The 16495-nt window shown below is 34.3% G+C and overlaps 1 protein-coding gene across 1 annotated transcript; it reads left to right on the top strand.

The window, feature by feature from the left end:
* The first annotated feature begins 338 nt into the window (after positions 1–338).
* On the top strand, positions 339–13294 carry amh (anti-Mullerian hormone). The gene is given in 7 exon segments (NM_001007779.1): positions 339–456; positions 2390–2659; positions 2739–2908; positions 4993–5104; positions 5184–5310; positions 11045–11475; positions 12873–13294. Coding segments are annotated over 7 exon segments (1650 nt in total).
* Positions 13295–16495: the final 3201 nt, after the last annotated feature.

Raw genomic sequence — 16495 nt, 5'->3', positions numbered from 1 at the left:
GAAGGGCTGAACTAAGAATAGAACTTTGTTGCAATTTGCCAACAAGGAGTCTTAAACCGTTATCCGCTACTACAGATGTGTCTGAGGTCTATACAATATTCCATTGTCAGTATGAGTTCCTCCTCACCTTATCAAAACTCAAGGCATGTGATGTCCATTCACTATCCCTCAAAATTCACACGTCCACTCGCATGCCTCAAATACCCACTGTTACTCCAAGGACACGCTTTTTGGCAGTCTGACTCCACTCAGGAGAGCAAGAGGACGCGTGTATAAAACACGTCCCCCGCCGCAGACCCAACCCAAAAAGCGCTGGATTTCTGACTGAATGTGAGAAGATGCTTTTCCAGACAAGATTTGGGCTGATGCTGATGATGACCGTGGCGATTGGGTCGTATTGTGCTACAGTGAGGCACGAAGAGCAGGACAACAACCCGAAGGTCAACCCGCTATCAGGTCAGTCATTCGTCCCACATCTGTGTCGTGGGATGTATTGATGATTTCATGGGATTGTTTTGTATTTTTTTTTACATTTCAGAGATTAGTTTCTCACCTCCAGTCCCCAAAAATGTTTTCTTACTGGTTTAACTCAACAATTTCTTAGCGTGTAGGACGTCTCCACATTCTGGGAGGAGTGTCCCACCGGCTGGAGTTGAGAATCACTGTCATAGGTTAACTTGCCAAAGGAATAAATAGTAACTTTTGATGTGAATAGTCTGATGATTCCTTTAATTTATTTGTATAAATGGATGAAGATTAAGTTGCTACGTGAGTTTGGGACAAGGTTATTGTCAAGTTTGGGGAAGATGTTAAATCAACAACCTTGATTCTGAAATGTTAATTTCCTGCAGAGTTTAGATTCAAAAACACCGTCCTGGATGTTTGTTGTGATCCAGTGTTCTGTCCTTTTGATTTGATAGTGGAAGCATGGTTTCAAACACACTCCACTCGCTACCATTCAATCTTCTTGTTTATTTATAAATAATTGATAAACAAAAATGCGTTAAAAATAGTATACAAATTAAATCAAATAAATCTAAAAACAAGAATCTTTCAGTAATTTAATTAGTCTTTAGATTTTATCCCATTTTCTTTGATCTGGGTGTACTGCTGACCCATTTACCTAGCCGTCATGGTGTTCAAAAAAAGAAATAAATAAAAAGCAAAACAAAACACAAAGAAGTGAATTTAAAATGTTAAAAAGTACACTTTTGAAAAATGCCTAAAACAAGCCCAGTGTTTCCCAGCTCTGTTCCTGGAGGCACTTCAACATTATATATCCTGGATGTCTCTGTTATCTGACCCATTCATCTCAGGTTTTAGAGTCTCTACTAATGTTCTGATGAGTTGATTCAGATGGGTTTGATTGTTGGTGTGCCTCCAGGAACAGGGTTGGGAAACACTGGACTAGCCAGTTCAGTGAGTTTAGGGCAGGAATTGACAAGTTTGGTCTTGGCAAGTTTTGTTCCAACACTAATCAAACACACCTGAACATGCTAATACAGGTGTTTGTGTTAAAAGAAAGCAGGTAGGTTTTGTCAAGGCTGGTTTACAACTGATACAGCCCCTGAATTAGTGAAAAGCTAATCTCGACTGCAGGGGTTTCAAACTAAGTTCCTGGAAGGCCGCAGTCCTGCTTCAACACACTAGCCTGTAGGTTTCAAACAAGCCTGAAGAACTCAATTACTTTGATCAGCTGTGTTTAAATAGGGTTCAACCTAAACTGTGCAGAGCTGTGGCCCTCCAGGAATTGAGTTTGACACCTGTGCTTCACTGGATGGTGGCCCTGCACCAGGGATAGACATGCTGAGATTAAAGTGTTAGTTCACCCAAGAATCAATGTTGTCTTTTTAGTTACTCGCTCTCATTTTGTTTACAATCCGTCAAGATATTTGTAACACAAATGAAGATTTTTTTTTAATATAAAATCATCCATAGGCCGTGATGTTCCAGATAAGTTTAAAGTTTCAGAAAAAGAACCAAAAAGACTAAAATGTTTCTGTGACCAGTGGTTCAACTATAATCAAACGAAGCTCCAAGAACACTTTTGCACACCAAACAATCTTTTAAAACAACTTTGTTCAATACCTTCTCTAACATATCTGTGTATTAGGGGTTTGGGTTTTTTTGGAGCTTCATATAATTACAGTCGAACCACTGAAGTCACGTGAAAAGTTTAACAATGTTTTTGCCTCCTTTTTGTAATAATATATCTTAATTTTGTTCCGAAGATGAACTTATTTGTCAGGGTGTTAAAAAGACATGAGGGCGAGTAAATAAAAATATAATTTTCATTATTGGGTGATTCATTGTTTGTCATCTCTCCAAATGGGGAAGGACAACTTTAGGTATAACGCATGTTTTTAATGCTTGCTTAACTGACCAACAGAATTGAATGGAGATCAGCTGGAGGTCAGGGATTTGGCATGTGTACACCGTCAACAGCCAACTGACCAACATGCCACTGAAGACACACCATTCAATAAAGAACAAAAAACACTGAATGAGTTCCTGTCAGCCCTGAAAAGTGCTGGGGAACTGGGGAAAATGGACTTCTTGGGAACATGTTCATCTGAAACTCAAAGTTCGCAGGTTTCTCATCTGGTTCAGAGTGTGCTCCAAAAACAAAGTGGCCTCAAGGGTGTGCATGCTACAGAAGGTAAATACAATTCTACGCTGATTAAATGTTTTATGCAGTGGATGCTGCTTTTAGTTGATCTGTGATTATTTTTTATTAGATATTTGGGATGCTGATAACGAAGGAGGGATCACTTTAACCCTCACGTTCCCAAAGCATTCCCTACCGGCCGGTCCGGCCTCTGTGATGCTCCTGTTCAGTGTCAATCCTGTTAAAGGAGACAGTTTGAGAGTGCAATTCAACAGTCAATCCATCCATCCAAACACACAGGTATATGCGTTACTTTATTGGCTGGAAATGATGGTGCGAAAAGATAGAAACATATTTTCATATACATATATAACATATTGCTACTGTATGTTTCTAAGACAACATGTCAAAGCTGAGTTGTACCCAGCAGGCAAAAAACATGTCTAAAATGCAAACTGATTCAGTGTGAAAACCTTAACATCTACACATTGATGCTCGTTTGACCTCTAAAATAAAACACATTAAGTATCATAATAGTAGTTGTATCCATTTGAAAGCTTAACTTATATATTTACACTTGATTTTGCGTCCCTACGATGCGTGTAAACTACCTTGATGTCAAAACAACATTAAAAAGCAGAATCACTGAAGAAAAACACAAAACTACACCCAAATTCAGTCACATCCTTAGGCCCAGCTGTCCACACAAACATGGGTTTTGTCCAATTTTTTGAAAACACTTGTCAGGGTGAAGATTTTAAAAAGCACCAGGGTTTTTTATAAACCAGTATTTTTTTTTTTTTTTTACATTTAATTTACTTTTTTTTTTTTCATTTTTCACCAGAAAATTGAGAAAAACACATTTTTTTTGTTTACAAAAATACCTGTGCACGAGTGTACATGGCCTTAGGGACTTAGGGACTGAAAACTCAGTAAATCTCTTACAATCGCAGCTCATCAGGATCATTAAACAACTCCACAAACAGAATCTGCATGTTTACTTATTGTTGTTTGAGTATTTCTACAAAGATGTCTACAAAGGTCTCTAGTAAGATTTACTGAAAAGTTATTTATCTTTTTGACACACAGAAATTAGTGTATGTTTCAAATTCATGAAATTATATGACAGATCATTTCTGGGGTTCATTTTAAATGTTTTTCCAATTTTAATCATAATAAATGTATTTATAAACATGAATTGATCTTTTGAAAGCAGTTGTTTTGTGTTAGAATGACAAATGTTCCCCTCCCATTCAAATTTTACACTGAAGGGTTCTTACAACATATTTGCCCACGGGTAACTATAGTTGCCGCATATTCAAATATGATTTTCTTGAAAAAAAAAAAAAACTGGAGAAACTAAATGCAAAGTTTGTTAATTTGACATCTAACACTGGCATCAAAAGTACAGTATTTTGTTTTCAAATCACATCAAATCGATTAGCATTTTTATCACGCATTTGTTTTGACATGTTTTTTATGTCGTTTTGACATCAGTTGCCTGCTGGGTAATAAACACCTATTCAGTACAGTATTTTTAGTACACTAAACTTTTTATGAAAAAATCCAAGAGAACAAATTTTTTATGTTGCTTTAGCTTATTTTAATATTTTAATCAGGTTTATTTAATCAGGTTAAGTTATACAAAGTTTAGCTTAATAGTTTTAGTCAGTTTGATTGAAGTTGCGATTCTAAAAAAATAAGGCAGCAGGAAATTGTTTGCTGTGTATGTCAATTAGTCGAGCAAGTTCATTTGCTAATTAATACTCATGATAATGATGTTTATATTACAGTTGAAATCAGATTAAACCCCCTCTGAATTTTTTTTTAAAAAATATTTCCCAAATGATGTTTAACAGAGCAAGGAAATCTTCAGAGTATGTCTGATAATATTTTTTCTTCTGGAGAAAGTTTTTTTTGTTTTATTTTGGCTAGAATAAAAGCAGTTTTGAATTTTTTGACAGCCATTTTAAAGTCAATATTATTAACCTCTTTAATATTTTTTCTGATAGTCTACTGAACAAACTATCGTTATACAATAACTTGCCTAATCATTAATGAGTTGCCCCATTATTAATCCCTATCCTACCCAGTTAACCTAATTAACATAGTTAAGCTTTTAAATGTCAAATATTTAGTCATCATGGAAAAGATAAAAGAATCATATAGAAATAAGTAATTAAAACTAGGATGTTTAGAAATGTGTGGAAAAAAAATCTTCTCTCTGTTAAACAGAAATTGGGGAAAAAAATAAACGGGCTAATAATTCAGGGGGGCTAATAATTCTGACTTCAACTGTATATGTCAACAGCTTTATAGCATCACACTTTTGGCCCAGTTTGATTTGTATTATTTTAAATTGTCATGATGTATTTTCCTTGTAGACTGTTTGCATTTCTGAGTCCACACGTTTCCTGATTGTCACCGGAGGATGGAGTCATGGCCATATTCACCTTAAACTGAAGACGATGGTTGAGACATTGATGGATGATAACAGTGAGACCGTTTCCTATTTAAAAACAGACTTGTCTCTTTAATCCTATCAACATTTTGAAGTCTTTTTATTCCATCTTAGGGCCAAAACTCAGTGTGTCTGAACTTAATGAAGTGTTGATGAGAAAGGTGGATGGCAGCAGTACGACGATCAAGCCAGTTTTACTTTTCCTCTCTGACCTTGATGAGCCTCATTTGAAACGTCACAGGTAAGTGATTCGCTTGATTATTTAACCATTGGTTTGGACAATAACCAAAGAGTGTGACATTTTTGCTGTTTCTGAGCAGAATTTATAATATCTGTGAATAATATCTGTGAATTTATGCAAACAATTTTGAGAGTGTAGTAGCTGAAAAGCTTTTTTAAAAATTAGCTTGTTAATTTTTATTCAAGGTTTACAGCGCAAGTTCAGTTTGTTTGGTAAATAGATATATGTATATATATATATGGCAGTGCTGTGGCGCAGTAGGTAGTGCTGTCACCTCACAGCAAGAAGCTCGCTGGTTTGAGCCCCGGCTGGGTCATTTGTCATTTCTGTGTGGAGTTTGGACGGTTTCCCCCACAGTCCAAAGACATGCGCTATAGGTGATTTGGGTAAGCTAAAAAATTGTCCATAGTGTATTTGTGTGAATGAGAGTGTATGGGTGTTTCCTGGTGATGGGTTGCAGCTGGAAGGGCACCTGTTGTCTAAAACATCTGCTGGATAAGTTGGTGCTTCATTCTGCTGTGGCGATCCCTGATGAATAAAGGGACTAAGTCAATTTTAAGTATGTATTTTAAATACAAAATAGTATTTTCATTTGTATTGGATGGTGTTTATGAAAACAGCTGAATATTTTGTATCAAAATACCTTAGTGCCTTGTATTTTTTTATTTTTAAAACACTGTAAAATACTTTGTAAGAAGTCTACATTGGTGCTTTCTCAGTTATTTGCCAAGGCTTGAGATAAGACTAGAATATTAAAGAATACTGAAGAAGTTGATCAATGCTTAGAGTATGGATGGAAATTAATCATCACGTATAAAGTAAGTAGCAGACAGATAGAAGGGGTAGATTCGGGAGCAAGTCACCAAGAGTAGAAATGTTAGTGTGGATCAAGCTGTGTTAGCGGCGCTAAAGGAGCGGAGTTAAGTTGGTTTTGTTTTGATATTGCTGACACATTCAGTGACAGACAGACAGCAATAACTCACACATCTCTTACCCTAAACAGATCTAAACTGTGTTTCCTACAAAAACACTAAGCTGGTTATGTTTCACATCTGTCTTATTCCTTTTTTTCGCTCGATATTTTAAGTAATGCTTCGTTTAATCCTTCGCCATAACGTTAGTAACTTAGTCATACCAATAGCAAATAGGTCATTATGACATGAGTTAATGATCAGGAAAATACGAATCTGCGAATCTGTTGCTAACTTTACTGAACTTTATATTTACATCTTTTTCAAGCTACGAATATTTGAAATTACAAATCAACAGAACAAAACCGAGATATGATCACAAACTGAGCACTTGCGATCAATATACTTCACCCGCAGCTGTTTTTCAGTCATATATGAAGAGCACACACACACACTGACAGTAATAGGTAACTTACTGTACATTGTTATGGGTCAATGATGCTAATATTCGGCACAAATCCATCAGTTTTCCTTTCTGGCTGTTAGTAACGCTATATTAGGTTAGTAACGTCGGTTAGTAACACTATATTTCATTGCACAACAATTAATCTATCAGGCTTTTTGGCTAAAAAAGAGAAATCACGGTTTAATTTGTTATTGTTAGATTATTTTTAAATTTCACCTCTCCTGCTGAGCATGAGCTAAGCTGTTGAATGGTTAGCGTATGAGGCGGCTAGGCTAAGCTAGCTTCAGTTTTGATTGCTTTATTCTCTAATCGGTTGCCTATTATGCCGTGAATATACCCCTGTAATGTATACTGCAGTCCTTTTTTGTCTGGCTTTCTCTGATATCTCACCTGTTTGCCAAAAATGACATCATATCCCTGGCAATGTCTGACACCGGCGCACACACATTGAAAAAGCGTGCCAGGCACGAAAGCTTGACAGGCGTAGCAACAGTAACTAAGGAGGGCGGGGCTTAGCGAAGGGTCCATTACTATGTGATAACATTGTAATTACATTTATGATAGTGTTGTAAATGTCTGTATATTTCATGTAATTTGAAATGTATTCATGTATTTGTGTTATAGTTATATACACATACATAGTACAAATGTAATATGTAATTACAAACTTTTATTTTGGATGTAATTACATCCAATATTCACCATTGTGTTTGTATAATTCATGTACAGTGTGTAATAGTTATATACTTAAATATGCACAGTGCAGATGTAATATGTAATTACAAACTTTAATCTGGATTTAAATACATTTTTGTCCATGTGTGCAAATACTGACATTACATTGTGATTACATTGTAGATATATTGTAGTTACATCCAAGATAATACTTATAAACGTACATTTTTTTGTATGTTTCGTTTACTGTATTTGCATATTTATAGTTATTTACGTAAATATAAACAATACACGTAATGATATTGCAAAATATTATCTTGAATTTAATTACATTGCTATTACATTGTAATCCCAGATAATATTTATCAATGTGTTTCTTTGTATATTTCATGTACAGCGTGTATTTATAGTTCTTACACATGTAATATATAATCACAAACTTTTATCTTGTGTGCATTTACTGTGTCATTAAATTGTAGTTACATCCAAGATAATATTTTAAAAAATGTAAATGTTGCATGTACAGTATTGGTTATGTGTAGTTGTGTACTTAAATATACACAATACACATGTTATTACAAACATAATTACTCTTTCATTGCATTGTAATTACATTGCTATGGCACTGTAACTAGATCCAAGATCATATTGACAAACTTAGTTTCTTTGTATATTTCATGTACAGCATTTTTGTATTTATATGTAAATATCTGCTATACATGTGTAATTACAAACTTTTCGTTTTTATATAATTACATTATCATAACATTATAATTACTATGTAATTACTTTATTATAACATTGTAATTATATCTATGATAGTATTGTTAATGTCTTTTTGTATATTTCATGTGCAGTACAGTATGTTTCATAATGTGTATTAAAATTATTTTGTTAAATAAATTGCATTTTTGGCTTTGGTACTGACTAATGTAATTTACTGTATTAATGTTTAGCGTCCTATAAAAGTATTATTTGGGCTGGGCAAAGATTAATCACATCCTAAATTAAGGTTTGTTTTGGCATAACTTATGTGTGTATATTATATTTATTATGTATATCTGATACATACACACACATGAACAGAAAGAAAACTATGCAAAACAATTTTGTTACAGAGATATAATACATTTCATATATAACTTGTATCATATACACAAATATTTTACATCTAAATATAAGTAAACTTTCTCAATTTATATACAGGGTGCACATTTGTAACGGAAGGAGGCTTTCACAGAGAAGCTAATCCAAATGCAGATTTATTCAATAAAAGGGTCTGTCAGGCAGGCAACGGTCAACACAGGAGCATTCGGGTTCATACAGATAATCCAGAAGTCGTCGTTGATGAACAGGCAAATGGTCAAAATCGGAGAAAGGTATAATAAACAAAGAATATCAAATAACATGGCTAGACATAGAAATGAAACAGTTTATAAAGTTACAGGTTTGTTTGACTAACAAAACAAACAAATAACACTCAGCAATGTGTGTCAGCAAATGTGATGTATAAGTCTGTGTAAGGAGTCCTTAAGCAGCTTCAGCTGTGAATGTTTGCAATCATATGAGATTATGAACCGGTGTGTGTGTGCGGTGCATGCTGTGATTTGTAGTCCATTTGGTGGCAGAGTTGTAGTTCTCCAGCAACCTGCAGTGTCTGGATTGCTGGTGACTGTAACAGAATTACAGGGGGGTTTAGGGGAGATGAACCCCCATAATTAATGCTTGATCCCCCTGAAGGACGTGAAAACAAGATGTATGGGGGGTCAGCTCTTTAATACAGAGAAATAGTTTTCCCTGTCCTGTATCTTAAATAATAACTCTGATAATTAAAATAATAGGTAAATCAAATATACATTTGACCACCTCTATACTGTTTCATACAGTTATAGGGGTGCATGAGCTGCCAATCAGTCTTAGCAAGAAGCATTCAACAGTCTAAATCAGCAGATCAAGAGCAGTGATGGATAGCGTAAGGTGTCACACAATAAAAACTTTGTAAAATAGGTGTTTGTGTTTACATAAAGTCTAAAAGTAAAGTAAAATTAGACACATAGTTCAAATAGGTTAAGCTACAGTAACCTCTGTAATAATCAGAGGTTACTGTGCAGAATCATAGACTGTAAAAGATATGGGCGTAGTATCCATGTCGTCACCCGTAGGTTTCTGAAGAGAAGTTACAAGTAGGCATGGCCAACCATCGCCATTTTGTTAACACATCATTGCACCGACCGGGGTCAACAAAAAAAGGGCAAAGAGGCGGAGCTACAGACGCCTGCTAGCATAATTATAAGACAAATATAATCTGTGTTAGTAAATGCAAGGCTATTTATGAAATCCAAGCATTAGACAGTGTTTCAGATGACTGCTCTAGAGCCTACAGCTAATCAATCTGTCAGATTCTGAAGTGCTTTACAGTTAAAAAAAAAAAGATAAATGATAAATTATCTTAAGTAAAACAAATACATTTATGGATATGATAAATATGCAAGAATTTCACTCACCTGGGAAATGGAGGAAGCTTGAATAGTTTGTGAGCACACTAAAATGCACACAGCATGCTATAGTATCTTATAGTTGTAAGAAATAATCCCAAAGGCAATTGACTGTAAAGTCACACAAAACAAAAAGACAATATTAATGATGAGTTCAGCGACCTAATCAGCCAGAATCAGATGAGGTGAAAAGACACTGACCAGCGGGACCTAGCTGTCACTCAAGTGGCCATGCCGTTAATTAAGTAGACTTAATATAACTTAATAAAAATGAAACTTATGAACTTATTTGAAAAATTCACCCCCTCACAGTTGTCATGACGGGTAATATTAGCTATATGCATTAAAACCATATTTTGTACCAGCTGTAAACATGTTTTTATCAGTTGTAAAATTGGCCAATTTAGTACTGCAGTCAGTGAACATCTGGAATTCTTGGAGCCAGCCCCCCAATGACAAGCTGATGAATTGCAGTTTCAGTTACTTCCGTATTTCTCCGCTTGGTCAGACTACATTAAATATCCTTTAAAACACTGAAAACTTGGATTCATTTATTCATTTTCTTTTTGCCTTAGTCCCTTTATTATCCTGGGTCGCCACAGCGGAATGAACCGCCAACTTATCCAGCATATGTTTTATGTAGCGGATTCCCTTCCAGCTGCAACCTATCACTGGGAAACATCCATACACTCTCATTCACACTCATACACTATGGACAACTTAGCCTACCCAATTCACCTGTACCACATGGTGACTGTAAGGGAAACCGGCGCACCTGGAGGAAACCCATGCGAACGCGGGGAGAACATGCAAACTCCACACAGAAACGCCAACTGACCCAGACGAGGCTCGAACCAGCGACCTTCTTGCTGTGAGGCAACAGCACTACCTACTGTGCACCGCGGCACCAGAAAATTTAGATATGTCTTATGAAAAAATGATGTAATTGAAATAAATAGATAAATGATTCACTAAAAAAACTTACCAAAAAAGTCGATCCACTTGATCGCCAATGTATAATTTGCACCCATAATAACAGTACTACACTACAAATTTCCAAAACAAGCTTTTATTTTGGATGCGATTAATCACTATTAATTATTCCCCAGCACTAGTACATATAACATTTTTTCCGTGGGCACAGATTTCATGCAGATCTTTTGTAACTTTTCTTTTTCCCCCTTCAGAATTCCACAGGATGAGAGGCTCCCATCCCGAACGTATCTTTTCCTCTGTGAGCTGCAAAAGTTCTTAAGGGACATCCTGCCTCAGAGCAAAAGTACTACACCTCAGGATGACCCCAGCGCAGTTTCTTTGGATACGTTGCATTCTCTTCCACCTCTCCGCCTTGGAGTGTCATCCACAGAGTCGCTGCTTTCAGGACTGGTCAATTCCTCCACGCCGACTGTATTTGTGTTCCCCCAGAGACAGCAGGGCCTGCAGACCCACCGGGTGGAGGTGACCCTCGATTCCCCTTTACTGTCTGTACTCAGAATGAGACTGGATGAAGCCATGGCTCAGGTCAAACAGCAGGAGGCAGGCCGGAAGATGATTGACAGACTGCAGAAACTGACTGAACTGAGTGCGCTTTCTCCAGATGGAGAGGACAGTGAAGCAGGTGAGGATTTATTTTATTTTAATTTTTTTAGTATTTTTTTTATTTATTACATTTTTATTTTATTTTATTTATTGATCTTTAATTTTATTTAATATTATTTCATTTATATTTTATTGTATATTTTATTTTATATTATTTTTATTTTATATTTTTATTTTATTTTATTCTATATTGTTTTTATTGTATTTTATATTTTTATGTTATGTGTATATTTTATTTTATTTTTTATTTTATTTTATATTATTTTTATTGTATTTTATACAATTTTTATTTTATTATTATAAATTATAATTAAAAAAAAAGATTTCTATGCATATTACTATGGCTGGATGATAAAGCTAAGAAATCATCAATAATTTAGGGCATTTTCACAATTTCATTATAAAACATACAAATAAATTCAGAAATAAGTCAAGAAAAAAAACAGAAAAATAATTAAAAAAAAAGTTTTATTTTTATTAATTGAATTAACATATTTTTTTCTCTAAATACAGCAACATTATATAATATTCAATAGCATATGTATACCCACAGATATTTTACATTTAAAGTATTTATGTTTTAATCTGACTTATACAGACTACAAATTTACTAACTTGTATTTTCCTGGTGCTATAATCATGGTTACATTAAGATTTTTAAAACCAGTCCAGTGTAAAACATTAGGCTTTGTATAGCTAAAACAAAATGTTTGACCAAACTGGCAGGAAAATGTTCACAATATTTTCTATAAATTTTTCTTCTTTAGAAAGTCTTATTTTGTTTAGTTTATATATGTATATATTACAAGGGCAGGATAGATCACGTTTCCAATGACTTCCCTAATTAACCTAACTCTTCTAGTTAACCCAACCCAGAAAACAATTTTGTGTTTAATAAACATCTAATAGACATCTAAACGTAGACAGCTGGGCCAAAACACGACAAAACTTGAGTGAAAATCTAATAGACGTCTAAGACTTTATATTTGTAGTCTAGACTAGTATAGTTTTGGCTTATTCCCAGACATCTATTAGATTTTCACTGACATCCCAAATTTAGCCTTTAGACAAGATGACTATGTTTAGACGTCTATTAGATAGACCTATCTGTTGGACATTTTCAAAAGACCAAAAATGCTGGCTGGGAAGTAACCTTTAAATTAAATTTTAGGCTAAATACTAGTGTCTTGCAAAATATCTAAAAGAAAATATTATGTACTGTCATTATAGGAAAGAAAAAACAAATTATTAGAAATTAGCTATTAAAACTATTATGTTCAAAGGATGTGTGTTAAACAGCGTTTTGAAAAAAAAATATATATATATATATTTATTTATATATATTTATATATATGTATATTGTTTTAATTCACTGGATGGCTAATATATTTGTCTGTAAATGTAATACATGTTTAGCTACTAAGGACCACAAAGAGGCTCAGTACCGTTCAGTGTTGCTCCTGAAAGCCCTGCAGATGGTGCTCAGCAACTGGGAGTCAGAAAGAGCCCAGCGAGCAGCGAGAGCTGATGAAGACGGACCATCAGCATCCAATCAGTGTCATCTTCAAAGCCTGAGCGTCTCGTTGAGGAAGTTCTTCCTGGAGCCGTCCAGAGCCAACATCAACAACTGCGAAGGAACCTGCGGCTTTCCTCTGAACAACGCCAACAACCATGCCGTCCTGCTGAACAGCCACATCCAGAGCGGGCAGCCGGTGAACCGCTCGCTATGCTGCGTCCCTGTGGAATACGACGATCTGTGTGTGATTGAGCTGGAGAGCGAGACCACCAACATCTCCTACAAGACCAACGTGGTGGCGACCAAGTGCGAATGCCGCTGACGAGCTTTAAGGCAGTGAAATCTACATCTGTTTTTGTTTGTAAAGAGATGGTTCACACAAAAAATGAAAACAACTCCTTACTTTTTTATTTGGAAAAGAGCTCATTTTATAACCCCATAGAGTTAAAACGTTTATTTTAGCATTTCTGAATCTGTTTAGCTGATTTCTGTGTCTGGCAGGAGCACTTTTAGCTTAGCTTAGCATAAATAATTGAATCGGATTAGACCATTAGCATCTTGCTCCAAAAAAGGTTTTGATAATTGTCCTATTTAAAGCTTGAGGAATCTGTACATTGTGTTCTAAAACCAACCTTAAATTAAATGTTAATAATTAAGCAACTTTCTATTCCTTGATAATTATGCCAGAATGAGTGTTCCTAGCTCAGCCTGGAAAATAGCAACTTTTCATTTTCTGCCAGTCTTAGAACATGAAACGCCACTACAGAAGAGTTGAGCTTTAAATAGGAAAATTATCAAAACACTTTTTTTTTTTTTTTTTTTTTTTGCATTTTTTAGAGCGAGATGCTAATGTGTCACCTTGGAATTATAAGGGTCTATCTGGGTTCTGAATGATTTTAAGATATTAAGCTTCAATTTTTTTTGCATTCCATATAGCAAACAGTATGTGTGTAACATTTGCTTTTAAATAAAAAGCCTTAAAATGTAAACAACTTATAAAAAACATCCCATAATGTAAATAAGTTGTCATTTAATAAGAATATGTCAGTAACTCAAATTTGACAAAAAAATATCAGATACATCCTTATAATTCTGAGGCGACGAATGCTCTAATCTGATTCAATGATCTATGCTATCGCTAAGCTAAAAGTGCTACTGTCAGACCCAAGATTGGCTGGATGGATTCAGAAACAATTTAACTCTAGATGACTTATAAAATAAACCTATTTCCATAAAGTATTGTTTTTACAACTTGAGAGCAAGTAAGCGATGGCTAACTTACTATCCCTTTAATTTACATTATATTTCAAAATGTATTTAAACGAACATGTCATTTGAAGTGTAAATTAGGTAATTTGAGGGAACATAAGCCATATTTGGTGACAATTAAAGTAAACCACTTTTTGTTGTAGCCAAAAATTAACTGTGATCTTAGATTTGTGTCTGTGCTGAGCTTATAAAATATTTAGCTATTTGAATATTTTTCATATTTATAAAAATTTTCCATGTGTCACTTTTATACTTTTATATATAATGAATGTCACTTCTACATATAATGGATTGTAAATGCTTTCACAATGACTCATAAAATTATCAGAATAAATGTAAAAATGTTACAGGTGTTTATATATATATATATTATCCACAATTTAGATAAGTATCATATGTATACAATATATTGTTATATCTAATTATAATACAAAAAGATTTCAGAATTCGTCTTCACTGTATTTTTTATGAAATAAAATATTAATAAATGCAGCATCTGTGCGTAGAAAAGACTTCAATCAAAAACATTTAAAACATCACGTCATGAAACATGTTTGAAACCTTTGACCAATTCTTAATTGTATGTACTATTTATTTATTTTTTATTTTTTTCCCCATCCTTTCAGGAATATTGCAGGTTATTCTTTCTCCTTGAGTAATCCTTTAGCCATTTCTTTGTTGTGGATTCTGTGTGGTCTGAGCCTCTCTCCATCGTATCTCGGTCTAGCTGCTCTTTTCTTTTTAAAGTCTTCCAGTTTATCCTCTGATCCCCAGTTCCAAAATGCGAAGGTGTCCCACCATGAGTCCGACTACAGAAACAGACAACATTTCAGAGTCCATGAACTCTGTGAAAATTCTAAAAGCAGATTCACTTAATCTTTACCTCTGCTGACTGACCACCGGCCTGAAGATCTGTTTCTGTCTCCTCAAAGAACGGCTCTATTGTCTCTGTAACACATAAACAGAACTAAGAACCTGCAATTTTATTACAAAAAAAATGGAGAAATAATCAGCTGATTAAAAATAAATTGTACAATATTCAGTACTGTGAGAAATTCACTGTTACTGTTGCTGATACCGTTAAATGTAAAAACCTAACATTGTAATTTGTACCACCCATATTTATTTTTAGTCTCTTTTACATTAAATGATTCAGTTATTCACTTATAAAACTTCTGTTTTATTGATAGAAGAGTCATTTTTGAAGAATTATTCAGTGGAATATTTCTGGTTGTCGCCACCTATAGGTTAAATAATGCAATTGCTGCCTACAACTTTCCTTTTTGATCGTCATTAAATGCATATGACGATGATTGTAATCTCTACCATAAACATCAGAGGTTATATCTGAACTATAAACTGATATGCCAGCACTTCTGTGTTATTTGACTGTTTGTATGTTCATAACTGTTTGTAAACTGAAGACTGAATCTCATTCTTGGTCTTTGCACTTTCAGATTTGAATGCAGCGATTCGATAGATTAATAATCGTATAAAATCAGCCTTATTTATAATTTAATTTAACGTGGGTGTTGATCTCCCAATCTTTAAATGATTAATCGTGCAGCTTACACTGAATGCATTAATGCAGTCTAAACAAGTAGTGACAGAAAACATCTTTAATGACCCAAGAATCCCAGCACATCCCGGAAAACCTAAATGTTTTAATGTGATTTGAATGACGTGAGAGGCGATCTCTCTGTGATTGTTATAAATTTAGTAAAAGTATTAATCCGTGTGTTCTGAACCGTGGGTTGTGATGTTACACATATATAAAAATATACAGTTCAAGTCAGAATGATTAAACCCCCCTTTAATTATTATTATTATTATTTTTTTTTTATATTTTCCAAATTATGTTTAACAGAGCAAGGACATTTTCACAGTATATCTGATAAGATTTTTTCCTTCTGGATAAAGTTTTATTTGTTTTATTTTGGCTAGACTAAAAGCAGTTTTTAATTTTGTAAAGACTATTTTAAGGTCAAAATTATTATCCCCTTAAGGCTATATATTTTTTCGATAGTCTACAGAACAAACCATCAATATACAATAACTTGCCTAATTACCCTAACCTGCCTAGTTAACCTAATTAACCTAGTGAAGCCTTTAAATGTCACTTTAAGCTGTATAGAAGTGTCTTAAAAAATATCTCATACAAAATTATTTACGGACATCATGGCAAAGATAAAATAAATCAGTTATTAGAAATGAGTTATTAAAACTATTATGTTTAGAAATGTGTTGAAAAAAA

Source organism: Danio rerio, chromosome 22 (assembly GCF_049306965.1).
Source record: "Danio rerio strain Tuebingen ecotype United States chromosome 22, GRCz12tu, whole genome shotgun sequence".
In the NCBI taxonomy this organism is placed as follows: Eukaryota; Metazoa; Chordata; class Actinopteri; order Cypriniformes; family Danionidae; genus Danio; species Danio rerio.
This window is presented reverse-complemented; position numbering and strand designations above follow the sequence as displayed.